The 18580-nt window shown below is 39.6% G+C and overlaps 1 protein-coding gene across 1 annotated transcript in view; it reads right to left on the reverse strand.

Annotated features, from left to right (window-relative positions):
- The window catches only part of MUC19 (mucin 19, oligomeric), a 149568-nt gene that overhangs the window by 28586 nt on the left and 102402 nt on the right, over positions 1–18580 (reverse strand). Inside the window, 32 exon segments of the mRNA XM_063115697.1 lie at positions 965–1003; positions 1133–1186; positions 2189–2242; positions 3015–3068; positions 3167–3220; positions 3716–3769; positions 3926–3979; positions 4708–4761; positions 4900–4953; positions 6063–6116; positions 6735–6788; positions 7692–7791; positions 7884–7937; positions 8300–8404; positions 8961–9007; positions 9214–9267; positions 9760–9810; positions 9961–10014; positions 10695–10748; positions 10887–10940; positions 11326–11379; positions 11905–11958; positions 12666–12719; positions 12869–12922; positions 14042–14095; positions 14560–14613; positions 14847–14891; positions 14989–15041; positions 15699–15753; positions 16410–16436; positions 18127–18180; positions 18288–18353. Coding sequence (XP_062971767.1) covers positions 965–1003; positions 1133–1186; positions 2189–2242; positions 3015–3068; positions 3167–3220; positions 3716–3769; positions 3926–3979; positions 4708–4761; positions 4900–4953; positions 6063–6116; positions 6735–6788; positions 7692–7791; positions 7884–7937; positions 8300–8404; positions 8961–9007; positions 9214–9267; positions 9760–9810; positions 9961–10014; positions 10695–10748; positions 10887–10940; positions 11326–11379; positions 11905–11958; positions 12666–12719; positions 12869–12922; positions 14042–14095; positions 14560–14613; positions 14847–14891; positions 14989–15041; positions 15699–15753; positions 16410–16436; positions 18127–18180; positions 18288–18353 — 1776 coding nt within the window.

An 18580-nucleotide genomic window follows, 5' to 3' on the forward strand; every position in this document is an offset into this window, starting at 1 on the left:
TAAATAATAAAAAGCCCCAAATCTTCACCTTGTTTTGTTTCTACTCCAGTGGTGCCACTTCCTCCTAGGAAAGCTGTAGTCTCTTTAAAAAGGAAAGAAAACCAAAATGAATTGAGTTTTAAGGAAGAGGGATGCACTAAGGTGATAGGTCTACCTGAGATAAACACAACTGAAAATTTCTTATCACCTAGTATTAAGTCAGAAAAAAAATCTTTTTGACTGTAAAAGTGATGTAAACTTTCAATATACAAGTTTAGTTGTTTAAAAAGTAGGGATAAAAATTTTTAACTAATATGATTCTTAATCAGACCTTAGGTAGTCCTTAATCAGAATAAGATATGTAAACTTCTTAATAAAAATTGTACATAGTAAGAACCTCATAAATGATTGATACTCATTACTATTATCATCACTATTTATTGCTTTAAGTATTAGACTCTTCATGTGCAAGAATTTGCCAGTGGCTACCATATTGGAACTTGGATTTAAAGAGTGAAAAAAATCAATATGTCAATTCTTTACCCATATTGAGAAGAAAATGACCTAGCATGGGGTAACAGAACCATGTGTTTTCTCAATATGCCAACAAGCTATTTTCAAAGGTTTCTAGAACCAGGGTTTAATCTATATGTTTTCTATGTACTATTTATGTACCACACAAAATTTAATGACAAAAATTTCAACAGCTCAATTACTTTCTTTAGATATCAGTGAAAGAAAGAAAGAAAGACATTTCTCTCCCAATCACCTAACTGATCCTCAGTGCCTTAGCTCCATGGTGATGTCTCCTTGAAGAGCAGAAAGGAGAAAAAAGTCTGAGTGTCTGACCTTTAGTTACTAGGTAAAATCCTGGCTATCTGGTGATTTTTGTTCAGAAAATACTCTTCACAGGAAGCACAAATACTAGATGCTATTCAGGCAACTTTGTTGTTGGAGAAGTAGGTAGTAATCTGTCACTGCTTACCTGCAGGAGTTACAGCCCTAGCAGGGGAAGATGTGGCTGCTGAGAGAGGAAAGACATACATGGAAAAGATTCAGAGAGCTTGCAATGGAATGGTGGTGCTTCTGCATAAAAATGCCAAAAGGAAAGACATATCCCAAGAAAGGGTTTCCTGCCAAACTGTGCACTCACCTGTGCTGAAACTTCCAGGGGCAACTGTTGTGCGAACAGCTACCCCAGAGGTGCCTGAAACAACAAAAGGACTAAGGTTATCACAAGTCACTTAGTGAGTCACTAAATCAAATGAAGATCCAAATCAAAAAGGGATTTTATTTTATTTATTTGCCATAAAAAAACTCTATTTTTCTGAGCACATGGCAGATGGTGAATTTGACATATGTACCCGCTCTCAACCAACCATAATCAAAGCAAATAGACAATATTCCCAACTTGAGGTACTTCTACCTGGAATCTGATGAAAGGAAGGCTAAATAAGTGCTTTTCCCCAATACTCACCTGCTTGGTTCCCCAGCACTGTGGTGATGCCTGCTGGGAGGCAGAAAAGAGGGGGGCAAATGTTTGAATGTGCTGCAAACTTCAGATGTAGGAGAAAATACTGAGCAACCAAATTTTTGTACATATACATATACACATGTATACACAAGTGTGTCCTGGTTCCATGGGGCTCTTCTATTTGTCTCTTTCTCTCTCTCTCTTTCTATCTCTCTCTCTCTCTCTCTCTCTCTCTCTCTCACACACACACACACACACACACACTCACATACACACTCACAGAAACATTCACAAACCAAAAATTTCTGGATTCCAGCTAAAACGCTGGTGATATTTTTAATACCAGTGGAGAAATCCCATCCTCCGACTGGGAGCAGTGAGGCTCAATTTCAGAATTAGTAGATTTTCAAAAAGATTTTATCTCTTATAGCAAACCTATTTTGACTCACTTGGAGTGTCTGTAAATAAAATTCAAACTCTCTCAAGAAAGCTTAGAGAGTCCTTACCTAATGACCCCAAATTGTGGGCTGTTTGTTCTTACCGGTTTTGAATCCAGTTCTAGCAGTACCAGTCCCTGCTGTGAAAGTTGTCGCCTCTGAGGGAAGAAAGAGAATTCTGGGAATTTGGAATACTTGGAGGAGATACTGGGGTGTTACTTTGTCAGAACAGCCCTTAAAGAGAGATAGATAAGACATTTGAGATTAAATAAGAGACATTCCCTTCTTGTCAACCTACCTGTGTTAGAACTTCCAGATATAACGGTTGTTCTAGAAGATTTTCCAGTGGTACCTAAAATGCAAAAAAGTAAATGAAGCAATAGAGCATTACCTCCCCTGGTAATCCTGGAAGCATCAATGTGGCCCTAAAGCACCGGAAGCCCTTTCCTGAGGACATTCAGTCCATGAAGAGAACATAAAATCAACTTCCCAGCATTTCATTCCCCAGGCCATCAGGGGATGGATGTGTGGCCACTGAGCTTCCCTTTCCCTGTACGGTAAAGAGATAATAGGGCTTTAAATCATCCTTACATGTGTTTCACTTGGTGGCACATGGCCTCCTGATGAGCCAGAGGTGCCTAAGGGAGGAGATGAAGCATGGACTTAATCTTTATATGCTGACTCTTTGATACAACTTGGGGCACTTTAATAATCAGTTGCTTTCATGAAGCTTTCTAGTGAGGGGAGATAGAAAATAACCAACAAAGATCATTCATGTAAAAGTAAATGAGAAAAATGATAAACAAGTAATTTATGAGAGAAAGGTAAATTGGGTAAGAAGGATTGGAAGTCCTGGGGTGGGGGGGTGGAATATATACAATATTTCATCCCTTTTTGCAGAAAAAAAAAAAATGTCTCTGTAAGCCAGGACACTGATGACAGCCTTGACTGAGATATGAGTCATGGAATTCCCAAACAGAATAATTGCCCAGGTTGATATGACACAATATGGCCCTAGAGAAAATGCAGGCTCCTTCTTCACATGCCTTCATATATATTCAATCACTGTGGCACCCCAGATGGAGAAATGATAGGAGCCCCAGGCCTCAGACTGAAAAGCTCACCTCCTGGCAGTCCTGCACTGGTGGTCCGGCTGCCTCCTGGCACAGTTGTGACCACTGAGAGGGAAAAGAATGAAAGGTATAAAGACTGAACAGGACATTCTGGGGATCCCATGGGCTATTTTGCCCAAAGGGCAATGTTTGGACTCTCTGACCTGTGCTGGCACTTCCAGGTTCCAGAGTTTTGCCAGAGATGCCCTCAGTAGTACCTGCAATAAGAAATAAGAAAAGGTTGGTCCATTCATTGCCCTTCATGAAATGAGCCTAGCTGTTGGAAAAACAAACAAACAAACAAACTTTTTATTTTTTTAATACACCAGTAAATTTATTTCTCTGGGCTTTCTAGCTTTAAGACTTAATCCATATATTTCCCTTGGAACATATTCCCTTGGTAAGTTTACAGAGAAAGGCCTCCACAAATGAGTCCGTTTTTTAGGGTTTAGTTACAGAGACAGATGTGGCCACAAATCACTCATATAACTGTCAGGGAATGGGCCCTGTGCCCTGATGAAGGGTCCTTAATTCACAAGAAACAAGGAGGAAAAGTTGAAGTATCTGAACTGTACTTATTGATGTCAAATATTGGACATCTGCTAAATTTTTACCTTGTATACCAAATATGGGAAATTCAGAGTTTTGGTATATTTCAGGCAAGTCTCCTGGGAGTAATTACAAAGTACAGTTAGTGCCTTAGCAGAGCTCACCTGTGATTATTCCAAATCTTGCCGTTCCACTTTCTCCTACGGAAATCGTGGCCTCTACAAGACAGGAAAACAGGGTAGAGATGATTGGAAAATACTTAAGGACCATGGAAAAGATCTGCTAGTTCTCCCACACAGAGAGACTATCCTGGAGGAGAGGTCTCATCACATACATGGACTGGTGGAAGATTTCCCAACACCACATTGACTCACCTGTGTTGGAACTGCCAGCAGCAACAGTTGTGCCAGGGGCTACTCCAGTTGCGGCTGAAATACAAAAGGTCAGAAATCATCACAGTGACGCATGTTTGTCTCCTGAAGACCTGCTTCTAGAAGGAATCTGGGCATATCTTTGTTATGTCAAAGGGCCCTTTCACTGCTTCCTAAGGTGAAAATCATATGCCTTTCCTAAGACCCATATCAGGAACAAAGCGATCAAAATAGTAATGTTCCCAAGTTGAGGCCCCCTCCCCTGAAATTTCATCACTCTAAGACAGGGAAACAAGGTAGCTTTCTCTCAGGTTCACCTGTCACGCTCCCAGTTGCTTGGTCTCCTTGTGCTGCAGTGGTGCCTACTGTGGGATAAAAACCAGAAAAATATTTAAATTTGCCAAGAATATGGGAAAATATTTAATGCCCAGTGCTGCTTTTTTGAGTAAGAAAACCTTTATATAAGATAAGCCTGCTTCCAGGATTCACACTGCTTTCTCTTCTTCCCAGAAATACAATATTCCTTGGCTCCCCCAACACCTTAGTGATGTGTATGACATCACAGGAGAAACCCCTCATGCCAAATATACACCAGCCCATCTGTAGAAAGTTATAACCATGAGGCTGGATGCTGAGAGCTTTTCCAGAATATTTCCAATGTAAGAAAATATGGAAAGTACCTATAAATGCAAACCACTCTGCAGGAAAACACACCTCCCAACAGGCGAGCCTACAGAGAGTGGTAATTCATGCTAAACCCCAAAGTGGGAGCTGCTCATTCTCACCTGAGTGGGATCCAGTTCCAGGACGGCTGCTGCCTTCTGTTACCGTTGTGGCCTCTGAGGGAGGAAATTGATGAATGTTGAGGTCTGAGGATTTGGGATATTGGAGAAAACATGACGTTGATATTTCATCAGAGCAGGTCTACTAACTTTATTATGAGGTTAAATATGGAGATTTTCTGTGTATTAACCTACCTGCGTGGGAACTTCCAGATATGATGGTTGTCCTAGAGAATTCTCCTGTAGTACCTGAAACAAGCAAAGTAAAGGGATTGAATAGCACTAGCTCCTCAAGTAGCATTGGAGGTACATATGTGGCCTTGAACCACCAGAAGACCTTTCCTGAAAGGGCTCTGTTCCTGAAGGAAATGAACCATGAATTACTTCCTACCATTTCATTTCGTGGCCCACCTATTGACCATTGTTGCTGCTGGGGTTCCCTTTCCATAGATCCCACTGAACATGGAAGGGGATCTTATCTCCCCCTCATCTGTTTCACTTCCATACCCTGGGGTCCCTCGTGTGGCAGAGGTGCCTAAATTTTACTCATCAATTACTTGAGGTATTTTGATATTCAGAAGTTTAAAATAGAATTCTTGACTCCAAAACTCTTATATGATGATTTTATTTAGTCTGTCCTACCACTTTGCTTGGAACTCTGTGAACTGCTGCTAACTCCAGGTGGTACCTATTAAAGTATATACAATGAAAATCTGCAAAATAATACATTTCATCATTTCACTAATAACTATTAAGCATCTCTTCTGCATAATATTGTTTTAGGACCTTGGGATGTATCAGTAAGCACAATGTTCAAAGATCTCTCCCCGCTGGAGACTAACAGTGAATGATAAACATAATAAATATATCAATGTGATAGATATTAGTCAATGCTTTGGGAAAAAGATAAATCATACAAATGTATCTGGGTCCTGATAGGCAGGGCTAGCCAGCAGATTGCTTTCTTCCCTGCTCTCCAACAACTAGCTCTGTAAACCTAGCCCCTGGAAGTCCAGATGGATAAGACATCTGAGGCCATGAAATTCCCAGGCAGACCCAGGTTTATGACTCTGGAGTACTGTGTTCCCAGAGGAAATCCAGGCCTCTTTCCTCAGCCCAACTTCATACTTGTGTTCACTGCAGCCACCACACAGGGGTTGGATAAAAACCAGTAAACCTCAGACTAAACAAGCTCACCTCCTGGAAGTTCTGCTTGGGTGGCCCTGCTTCCTCCCATGGAAGTTGTGGCCTCTGAGAGAGAAAAAGACTAGGTTGTGAGGAAGGACACACCCTGGTGCTGTCAAAGTATAGCACCCAAGGAGCCAATGTCCAGATTCCAAATGTATTTTCAGACTTACCTGTGTTGTAACTTCCAGGTTCCAGAGTTTTTCTAGAGACCACACCGGTAGTACCTAAAACAGGAAAGGGATGGAGGTCACTAGATCAACTCTTTGTCTGGCACTTGATTTAAATAGAAATCTCAGTTCTCCATGTAAAAGCAAACTATTTCTCTGAGACTTGCAGTGCTAGAAGTAATGAATATATGTCCCACGGAATAGTTCTTTCCACAGCAATTTTACTGAGACAGTCCGCAACTATCATGTCCTTCTCTTTGGAGAGCACGCAGAACATTTCTCTCCACATCACCTATTTCTCTGTCATTAGTTTGACTTCATGATGGTCTAGTGAAGGCCTTCATAAGCTCAGGAAATAAAGAGGCAATATAATGACTGTCCTCTTTTGTTCCTGAATTTTATCCATACAGCATTGTTAATTAGTGTAGATATATTTTCAGAAGATGATTTGAAGGAATTATCAGGAAGAGCTGGTATTAGTCTAGCATCACTGTGACTATTCCAACTCTTGCTGTTCACTTATTCCTCTGAGAGAGATAAAGAGGAAAGAGTTAATGGAAGAATATTTAAAAATCAGGGAAAAAATATTGTGATATTCCTACAAAGAATAATACCAGAGAGACATCTAATTATGGGAGGAAATGTGGAAGATTCCAGGTTGACCTGTTGACTCACCTGTGTTGGAGCTTCCAGGAGCAACAGTTGTGCCAGGGCCTACCTCAGTAGTGGCTGAAACACAAAAGGGACTGGAATCACCACAGTGATTCCTGTTTGTCTCCTGAAGACCTATCTCTAGGAAAAATATATTACATCAAAGCCTTCTTTCTCAGACTTCTGCTCTAACGATGCTTTTTCCGTTAATTACTCCATTACCAAAGCAATCTATGAGAGGGAGATTTTTTCCCCTCTATTCTCCTATTTTACTGCCAGGAAGCTGAAGACAAAAATTTATTTGTTTGCTGATAATTTTTATTTATTTATGTCATTTATAATTGATACATGATAATTGTACATATTTATGGAATACAGTGTGATGCTTCATATATGTTTACATTGCATAACGATTAAACTATAATATTTAGCATATTCATCACCTGAAATAGTTATCATTTCTTTGTGGCGAGAATATTCAGAATCCTGTCTTCCAGTTATTTTAAAATATACACTATAATGTTATCGACCCTACTGTGCTATAAACACCAGAACTTATTCCTTGTATCTTTCATAGCCATCGACCAAAATACTAATCATTTGTATAGGTTTTGGAGTACAGAAACCTCTATGTAGGTATGTTTCCAAGGCTTATTTAAGTTAAGTCTATTTCCCAGGATCAAAAGTGCTTTGAGCTCCTACAGCTATCCTGGCAATGTTTGTATGTAAAGCTACAGAGGAAATTTATCAGAACAATTATACTTTGTTTACCTCCCATCCTGAAACAAGCCCTCCCATTTTACAGAAGATATTCCTAGGTTTTTAGGAAAATATTAATCCAAAAGAAAATCTATCTGGCCTAACATTTATTGTATTAAATAAATGCGCAATATTCTGCAGGAAGGTCACTTTCTAACTAGGCGTGGTAATAATGAATCATTCCTCATGGTAACAACCTCATCAGGCAGTGCGCATCCTCACCTGTCCCGGGTTCAGCTCCAGTGCTGCCCCTGCCCTCTGTGAGGGTTGTGGCCTCTGAAGCAAGAATGAGAAGAACCATGAGGTCTGGGAATCTGAGATACTGGTAAAAATTATTATGGTACTGTTTTATCATTGCAGCTCTACAAACATTATCGTGCAATCAAGATGAGGATTTCCTTCCCATTCCACTACCTGTGTTGGAAGCTCCAAATTTAATGGTTGTCCCAGAGAATTCACCAGAAGTACCTGAAATGAGAAAGTAAAGAAGCTCATAGAGCAAACAATATTGGAACAGCAAGGTGGTCCTGAACCACTGGGAGACCTTTCCTAATAACTTCTGTTGCAGAAGGAAATGAACGATGAATAATTTTTTGGGGGGCAACTATTCACTAATAATTTGCTACTACCTATTCCTCCCACTGTAGCCAATTCAAGAAGGAAAATAAGCTTAATTACACTTTACCAGTATCGTGTCCAGTGACCTGGTTCCTTGGTGTTCCAGGGGGAAGAAAAAAAAGTCTTCATCTTTCTAAACGTTCTCATTTGTATAAGGTGGGATGGTGTGATACCCAGATGTTTAGGAACAGACTCATGTGGCACATCTATACCCTACCCTGGTGGTCTGAAGAACCACCTGCAGAAGCTTGTGAACTTCCTTCCTGGCCTGGAACCTTGTGAACTGCTGCTGACCCCGAGGGAAACCGTGCTGGTGGCTGTTGCAGTAAACAGAGTGACACTCAAAATAAGGATATACCTGTCATTCATCTTATATGTCGTAAGGATTTCCTCAGTGTCTTATATATATTTATCATCTTAAATTTTTAAGTATTCTTCTCTCAGTGAGGAGAACAAAGACATAATTCTCCTGGAATTTACATTGGTGGGAGAGGGAACACAGAAAATAAACAAGAAGTATAATAAACACATTAGACAGATGGCAGCATGTGGTAAGTCCTTTGGGGAATCATGGTGAGCAGAGTGGACAGAACGGGGCATGTTGGGAGGCGACTGCAGGTTGGTGGGCCTCAGCCAGGTGTCTGAAGAACTGATGCTGTCAGGACACACAGGAAAGCCTGACTTAGAGAACCAAGAGTCTGAAATTCTGTAGCAGAACTACCCAGGCATGTCAGACATACAAGTGGTGTCTCCAGACAAGAAGTAGCCCTCTCTCCTTGGCCCCCTTTCACACTTATTTGTTCAGCTCAGCACACCAAAACAGAAAAACCGTGAGAACTCCAGCGCCTCAGACTGACAAAGTTCTCCACCCACCCCTTCCCATCCAGTGGCCCCGCCCCTTCCTGTGGAGCTTGTGGCCTCTGAGACAAAAGAAGGCCTGGGATGACGTCTGAGACACGGGGCTGGATGAGGGGACTTCAAAAAGACTGTGGAAAAATTAGTGTTATCTTTCATTCTATTTTCCCACAAACTTTTTAGAAGTATCCTCTTACATGGTTGTGGTAACTCAGGAATATGTCAGCTGAGGAGCTGTTGTGTAGAGTTTCCTATGTGTTTTTGGACTTACCTGTGTTGTAATTCCCAGGTTCCAGAGTCTTTCCAGAAAAGGCACTAGTGGTAGCTGTTAAGAAAGGGATGGGTAGTCATGGGTCAATTTTTTTGTCATCATAAAGTGGGCATAGCATAACAAGCAAACCAAAGTAAGGAATCTGTATATTTATTGCATATGTCAGTACACGGGGCCTTAAGTGACAAAAGGTATTTTGCATATTCCTCATACAATATCCTTGCGACAGCAAATTTAGCAAAGGAATTTTTACTTATTGGGTGTCTTTCTCTAGAGTTCAGTAATGGGGAGAGAGCAACAATGTCTCCAAGACATCTATGTCAGTGTGTCACATGGCTGCATGAATGCCTGGGGGTGGGAGGACAGTGTGCTTAAAGCATGGGCAATAACAATGACATTTTGAGATTCTGAACTTAGTCAATGAAAGATGGTAAGTTTTACCTGACAATGCTCAGTATGGGAGAAAAGAGTGACATGGATACATTGCAAGCCACAATCCTTACTGGGTATTATTAGAACTTAATGCACTAGCCTAGCAGTGCTCACCTGTGGTTATTCTACCTCTGGTTTCACTTCCTCCTAGGGAAGTTGTAGCCTCTGAGAGAGAGAAAAACAGGAAAGACGTATTTGAAAGATATTCAAGGGCCACCAATAGAATATGATATTACTGCTGTAAGAATAACATCAGAGGAGAAATCTCATTACTGGAGGACCCCTGAAGGGCTCCCTGCCCTCCTGCAGGCTCACCTGTATTGGAACTCTCAGGGGCAACAGTTGTGCCAGGAGCCACCTCAGTGGTGGCTGAAACACAAAAAGGACTGGGATCACCACAGTGTTCAATGTTTCTTTACCAAAGACCTGCCTCTGGAAAGAATCTAAGCCTGTCTTCATTATATCTAACTGGCTCTTTCCCTGGCTCTTCCCTCATGATAACCCCTGTGTATTTTCTCATTAACCATTTTATTACCAAAGCAGTCAGAGTAGCCAATATTCCTGGCATTCCTCTCTCTCCATAAGAGAGAGACAGGTGGTTTTCTCCCAGACTGACCTGTGTTAGCGTCCAGGGGTGGAAGACAGACAGTTAAGTTTGCTGGGGGTTTTTGACATTGAGAAAATTTTAATTATTTGTATTTCTTTTGGAGCACGGAAACTTCTATGTAAGCAAGTTTCTAAGATTCATTTACATTATCTCTGCTTCCCAGGATCAAAACCGTTTTTAGCTCTGCAAATATCCTGGTAACGTTTGTATGTAAAGTTACAGAAGAAATTTCTCAGAATAATTACAACAGTCATCCCATTTCAAAAGTGGGTATTGGTAAATTTTTAGGTGAATATTAAATCTAAAGAAAATCTACTTGGCCTAAAATGCATTGTCCCTAAATAAATGCACAATAGTCCGCAGGAAAGCTACTTCCTAGACAGTCAAGGTAATGCCAGTCATCACTCATGGTCACACCCAACCATGGGCTGCACATTCTCACCTGTCCTGGTTTCAGCTCCAGTACTGCCCCTGCCTTCTGTGAGAGTTGTGGCCTCTGAGGGAAAAAACAGGAGAATCATGAGGAATGGAAATTTAAGAGATTAGTGAAAACAATTGAGGTGCTATTTTATCATTGTAGCTCTACAAATGTTATTGTGAATTCAAGATGAGGATTTCCTTCCCATGCAACTACCTGTATTGGAACCTCCAGATGTAATGGTTGTCCCAGAGTATTCACCAGAAGTACCTAAAATGAGAAAGTAAAGGAGCTCATAGAGAAAGCAATATTGGAAGCAGCAAGGTGGTCCTAAACCACTGGGAAACTTTTCCTGATAACTTCTGTTGCAGAAGGAAATAAGCCGTGAATAATTTTTTTTCCAACTATTTACTAATAATCTGCTACTCTCTATTCTTTCCACTGTAGCCAATTCAAGAAGGAAAAGGGGCTCAGTTATACTTTATCAATGTTGTGTCCAGTGACTTGGTTCCCTGGTGTTCCAGGGGAAGAAAAAATTCTTCATCTTTCTAGATATTCTCATTTGGGTAACTTGCATTATAGTGATAATGAGGTGTTCAAGACTCATATGAGACATCTATACCTCCCCCTAGTGGTCTGAAGAAGTCCATCCTACCTGGCCTGGAACCCTGGGAACTGCTGCGGACACCAAGGGAAACTGTGCTGGTAGCTGTTGAAGTAACACAGCAACACTCAAAATAAGGATATACCTGCCATTCGTCTTATAGGTTTTAAGCATTTCCTCAGTGCCTGATTTTTTTTTTTTTCAGTGAGGGAAACAGACAAAGATCAATGCTTTATGTCACTTACACTTGAGGGGAAGGCAACACAGAAAATAAACATGTACAGTAAATGTATTACATAGATGTCAGCTTGTGATAATATTCTGGAGAATCATGATGAGCAGAGTGGAGTGAATAGGGGATACTGGGGAGGCAGCTGCAGGTCAGGAGGCCTCAACCAAGTGTTCAAACAGCTAACACTGTCCAGCAGGACACAGAGGAAAGCCTGGCTTAGATAACAGAGACTGTGAAATTCTCTGGCAGAACCACCCGGGTACATCAGACCTACAGGTAGTGATAATGCACAGTAAGCAGCCCTCTTTCCTTGTACCCTTCTTGTTTACTTGTTCGTTTTAGCACACCAAAACAGAAAAATGATGAGAACTCTGAAGCCTCAGACTTGCAAAATTTACCTCCTGGCAGGTCTGATCCAGTGGTCCTGCTGCTTCCTGTGGCACTTGTGGCCTCTAAGAGAAAGGAAAAGCATGGATGAAGTGTGGAACACAGAAAGTACATGGTTATGTTACCTTAGGAACATATCACCTGAGGAACCACTGTGTGGAGTTCCCTGTGTACCTTTTGACTTGCCTGTTTTGTAATTCCCAGATTTCATAGTCTTTCCAGAGACTACAGCAATGGTAGCAAATAAAAAAGGAGGGATAGTCCTGAGTCATTTTCTCATCATTATGAAGTGGGCATAGGGTAACAAGCAAATAAAAGGATAGGTTATATATATATATATAAACATATATATATATATATATTTCAGTAAACTGGGCTATTAATGCCAAAAGGTAATCTCTATATTCCTCCTATAACTTATATAATATCCTCCCCACAATAGATTTACCAAAGGAATTTCTACTTGTTGGGTCTTTTTCTCTAGGATGCAGTAATGGGGAGATAGGAGCTATGTTTCTAGATTGATCATCTATATAAGTGTCAGTCCAATGGCTACATAAGTGTCCTGGGGGTGGGAGGACAGTATGCTTAAAGCACTAGAAAGAAGAAAGAAAGTTTGATCTTCTGAACTTTAGTCTATAAAACATAATAAAGGTTTACCTAGCAATGCTCAATATGGGAGAAATGAGTGGCATGGATACACTTCAAGCCACAATCTTTACTGGGTATTATTATTATTATTAATGTAATGCAATATCCTAGTGATGCTCACCTGTGGCTACTCCACCTCGTGTTGTCCCACTTTTTCCTAAGGCAGTTGTGGCTTCTAAGAAAGAGAAAAATAGGAAAGACATATTTGAAAGATATTTAGGGGTAATTAAAAGAATATGATATCGACCCTGTAAAGGATAACACTAAAGGAGAATCTAACTATGAAAGGGCCCTGAAGATTTCCCTGCCTACCTGCAGACTCACCTGTATTGGAACTGCCAGGGGCAACAGTTGTGCCAGGAGCCAACCCAGTGGTGGCTGAAAAACAAAGAAGATTGTAATCACCATGGTGTTCAATGTTTCTTTACCAAAGACCTACCTCTAGAAAGAATCTAAGCCTATACTTATTACATCTAATTAGCATTTTCCTTGGCTCTTCCCTTGTGATGAGCCTTGTGATGACCATTTTTTTATCAAAGCTATCTGAGTGACAATGTTCTCAACCCGAGATAGGCTTCCTAGCATTCTAAGGCAGAGAGACAAGGTGGGTTTTTCCCATGCTCATTTTTTCTACTCCCAGTGACCTGGCTATCTGATTTTGCAGTGGTACCTGCTCTGCTGTGGACACACAGAGGAAGGTATAAATGTGCTGAGAACTCCAGACATTGTGAAAATATTTAGCTTTTTTTTTTTTTTTTATAGGGCGGGTGTGTTTTCTCTATTCTTGTAGCTGCTCTTTCTTTCTCAGGAATAGGAAGTTTGACCATCCCTCACCTTTCAAATGTCTGTGATGTTTGTAATTTCACAGCAGAAATTACTCAGAACAATTTGTATAACCATCCTGGCTTCAGGGATTATCGCCATGATACTGGACTCTGTTATTACCAGCTTTTTTCAGATAAAATTTCAAGACTGAAAATGAATTAGTTGGCCAAAAATGCAGTATACAAAAAGTAAATACAAACTGCTCTTCAGAAACTTTTTTTTGTGTGTGTGTGTGTGTGACCGGTAAGGGGATCGCAACCCTTGGCGTGGTGTCGCCTGCACCGCGCTCAGCCAGTGAGCACACTGGCCATCCCTATATAGGATCCGAACCCACAGCCTCCGCGCTCCCAGCGCCGCACTCTCCCAAGTGAGCCACAGGGTCAGCCCACAGAAACTATTTCTCTTTGTAGGCTCTCCTATAAGTGTCATAGTTAATGACAACAACAAAGACACCAGCTGCTCCTTCTTACCTATTTTGAACCCAGTTGCAGGGGTGCCAGCACCTTCTGTGGAAGTTGTGGCCTCTGTGGGAAGAAATAGGAGAGCAGTAATTTCTGGTGGGTTGGATACTGGAAAGAGGTACTTTGTGCTATTTTATCAAAATAATCTTACAAGAAACATCATTTCCTCTGAGTGTCCATAGAGATAATATTCTTATTGTTTCCACTCTACCTGTCCTGGAAATTCCTGTTTGAACAGATGTCTCAGAGCCTACTCCAGTGACACCTAAAACAAGATAAAGTAAATTTAGCAAAATGTCCCAATTTGTCATGGAAGCAGGTAATAGCCTCACATCAATATAAGTCCCTTCCAAGTGATAAACCATGAGTGTCCTTCTCTCATGTCATCTCCTTGTTTCATTTATTCACATCTGCCTTGCAAAAGAACATCCCTGCATGCTAGCCCCCTGGCAGAGGGATGGGGGCACATTGCATGCCCATCTGTTTCACTTGTTACTGTATGGCTCCCTGCTGTGCAAGGAGTGACTATGGAGAGAGGAAAATGGAAGATAAAGTTCTTTCTAACAATTACCTCCTGCCTGTGATGCTTTGTGCTTGTTTTTTATGACATCCTTAAAGTATGCACATGTGCATGCACACATACACACACATATACACACACACCCCATGCACAAAACACTTACATGGGAGTAAGAGCCAGCAGCTTACATTTTATTCATGCAATACTACCTGTGTTGGAAACTTCTGAACTGCTACTGACTTCAGGAAAAAAGATGGTGGTGCCTGTGAAAAGAAATTTTGCGAATTTCAAAGAAGTGACACATTGTCTTCAGAGAACAGACTCTGGGAGCTAGGACTCAGAAATACTTGGCTGAGGGGCCTGAATGCAGGCAATCACAGAGGGATTCGCAACTTGGCTTGGCCTTGAGTGTTGCGTCCCTGAGGAAATGTGTCCTCAGCCTTCATATTCTTACCAATGAACTAATGGAACCCCATGTCTCCAAAAGATGACACACCTTTTAGTAGTCCTGCTCTGGTGGACCCTGTAGCAGTTGTTGCCTCTGAGAGAAAAGAAGGAAAGGAGTGAATTAAGGAAATGCTGGAGCTACTGTATTACCTAAGTGGCCTCCTCCAGGATTTTCAAGTATAGGATTTTACCTGTGATATAAATTCCGGGTTCAAGGTTTTTGCCTGAGACACCACCAGAAGTTTCCAAAATAAGAAAGAAGGGGTGGTCAACATGCTATGACTTGGGAATTGCCTATCGAAAAACTCTTTATTTCTTAAATATGTTATGAAGAAGCTCTTTCTATGAGCTTTCTAATGTCAAGAATTCATCCATATGTTTCCTATATAGCATGTTTCTCTCAGCAAATTTCCTGACAAAATTCGAGACTCTTGAATGTCCTTGGAGGTTCAGTGCAAGGAAACGAGTTTTCTGAGCACACATGTATCTGACTGCCAGTGAGTTGACTCCTTGGTGCCCCAGATTGGGCTCCTTGAGGTAGAAGAAAAGTTCAGGCTCCTAACGCTTGTCATTTGTTATCTAGTAGCTGTTTTTCATCTAAAAGAATGTTTAACAGGGGGGGATAAAGCAGTGTGGCTACATTTCAGGCAACACTGTTTATTGGGAGATGATTAGAAAGTGCAGTTAGCAGCTTAACAGGCTCGGCTGGGGCTATTACACCTTCAATGATTCTACTTCTTCCCAGGGAAGTTGTGCCCTCTGAGACAGGAAAAGGAGACATGATTGAAAAAATATCAAGGATTATGGATTATTATAATGATAATCTGGTCTAGAAATAAAGCCTGAGAAAACATCTTCTTAAAAGAAGTCCCCACGGAAAATTCCACCCAGCTTGTTCTCACCTGTGTGGAAACTTCTGGGGGCAAAAGTTGTGCCAGGAGCTACCCCAGTCGTACCTGAAATGCAGAGGCCATGGGTCACCACAGTGACTCATTCTGCCAAAGAAGACCTGAATCTAGATGCCATATGTATGTTCCCTTGCTAGTACAAGTAGCCTTTATTGGGCACTTGGCAGATCTGTAATTTTATGAGCTTCTCCCTTTGGACTATTCCCAAAGCACATAGAGTGCCAATGTTTTCCACTTGAGACATCCTTTCCTGGCATTCTCTGACAAAGATTAAAGGTGATATTTCTCTCCTGTTTACTTTGTTTACTGTCAGTGCTCTAGCTCTCTGGTACAAAAGACAGTTTACATATGCTCAGTACCTGAGACAGTAGAAATGGTAGGCGACAAATAACACTAACATGCTGAGAAATATAGTGCTCCTTCTTTTAATAAGGGGGATATTTTGAAAGTTATTTTTGTTTGAGTGTGTGCACTTGTATACAACCAGTGTAGACTTCAACTGTTGTATAAGGTATTCAATACACCTTATTGTGATTTAAGAAAGCATAAGAATAAAGAAAGAAAAAGTCTTATGCTACCAAAACCTAATTTGAAGTCCATGTTTTGTTAATCTGACAAATTAAAACTTCTGCTACCATGTTTTCTATTCTAGTTAATACATCATTTTTTAAAAAATGCACACTTATAATCTCATATTTTCTCACCTGCTACTTCAGCCAGTTTTGATGGCACTAAAATTTAAAAACACAAATGTATTTATAAATGTGCATTTACTTATTTCAGTTTATAAAGATTAATTTATGTATTAGATTATAATTTGAGAAGAATTTGTCACAGTCCCTTAGATATTTTTTAGTGCTCAAATGGAAAAGACAGAAATGCTATTTCAAGCCACATTGTGCAGAAACATATATTTTGTGTCATTTTAATTTCAACTACTACAAAAAGTTCTGGTAAAATACTGTTATCTGGACCTAATAAAGGAAAAATTAAATTCATATTTCGATTAAAGAATGTACTTGAATTTCATTTTAAAAATTCACCTCAATGCTTCGAAAGCCATGACATATACATTTTTTATCACAAAATAGAAGTATATTATTCCCATAGAAGCCTATCTTAGAAATTCATGTCAGAATGAGAAATCTCTTAGAAGAGAAATCGTGAAGATATTTTCTAAGCAATCTTTATAGGTTACAAATTATCAAAATGAAAACAAATTATTGCCTTTTTTCCAAGTAAAACAAATACACACGTAATTCTTGCTTGGGTCTATTTAGTTAAAGATTAAGTCTTGAACTTAGAAAATGCTAAAAATGATAAAATATATGCCACGCCCCAAAAGTCACACACTATAGCCCAGTAATCAACTACTTGTAGCTATAGCATCAATTTATAACAAAATTATAGCATTCAATATGTAGTACGAATCATGCCAATTCATTTACATTTGCATATATTACATTTGCATTAACATAGATTGCATAATTATAAATTTAGTTTGAATTAAATTATTTAATTATTTTCCAGTGACTAGTTTGTAAAATAAATTTACATATTTGGACTTTATAACAGTAGTTAGAATAAATATAGAATAAATTTTTGCCAGAAAACAAAATACTACAAGCAATTTACTCCTTAAACTAATAATGAACAATTTAGTCACTAAAGTCTCTGTTAGATACCCTGCAAACTGAGAAATGATGTCTTTCTCAAGTCCTATGATACTGAGTATATTACCAGTCCATAAGGTTAAATATTAATTTACTACAGTCTTGAAAAAATAATTTTGTCCATTTATTTAATGTTAGGGAAAAAAATTACTCTATAAGTATTTGTGAATTTTATGTCAGGTTGAAATAATTTTATAAAATTAAATAATTCTATAAAAGAAAGTTATAAAACAATAGTATTATGGTTTTGTCAAATAAAATGCTCCAAATTATATTTTTTCAGAATAGCAAATGCCACAGTTTGTTATTACATGAAAGAATTTTAAATCTCTTTTTATTAACTACTCCTGCAGTTCTACTAGTTAGAGATGGGAAACATTTAAGTTTTGTAATCTTAACAGCAAGCTTTATTGATGGGTTATTAAAGATCATCGTATATTTTGCTTTAAAGGAGGATGACATCACTCTGAAGAGCACACTTTTTGGAATCAGTAAACAATGAGAAAAAATGTTGGTTCCATTATTTGACTTGAAATAGAACCTCGAAAACAGTTGGTAAGGTCTTTGTCTAAATTCCTCCTGAACAAATGAGATAATGATATTTATTCAAATAGTTACATGAGATAATGTATTTAAGGACATTGTAATTATTTAAGTGGCATTGTTATTAATTATTTTACCATTTTTAATTGGCCAATGAGCATGAAAACAAGTCAAGAAATACATCTGACATGCCCTGGTTACTTACCAACAGTGGTACTTCCTGGTTCAAGTGTTGAGCCAGGAGCAGCTCCCACGGAACCTGAGATTGAAAGTGGAAAGTCATTTGTGGTGTTCTTATCTTACTGGAACACAATCCAAATGTTTATCAATGTAACTACTTTGAGTCCAGGTGCGTGATTCCACTACCTGATGTCGAAGCTGTGCTTTCACCTCTAGCTCCTGTAGAAGTTGTAGCCAGCACTCCAGTTGCACCTGAATTGAAAACAAATTTTTAAAAAATTAATAACGTAATGGGTCATTTTCATTTGGACTTCTCCCTGACATCTCAAATTTAACTTATTCAAACTTGAACCTGTAATCTTCCTACAACAAACTGCTACTCCTTTAATGTTCCCTATTTCAAGGAAGTGATACCACTATCCTAAAAACATGCCAGTTTGAAAATGGCCCTTAACTAAATCCCTATCCAAAACATTACC

The sequence above is a fragment of the Cynocephalus volans genome, chromosome 12 (genome assembly GCF_027409185.1).
Source record: "Cynocephalus volans isolate mCynVol1 chromosome 12, mCynVol1.pri, whole genome shotgun sequence".
Lineage (NCBI taxonomy): Eukaryota > Metazoa > Chordata > Mammalia > Dermoptera > Cynocephalidae > Cynocephalus > Cynocephalus volans.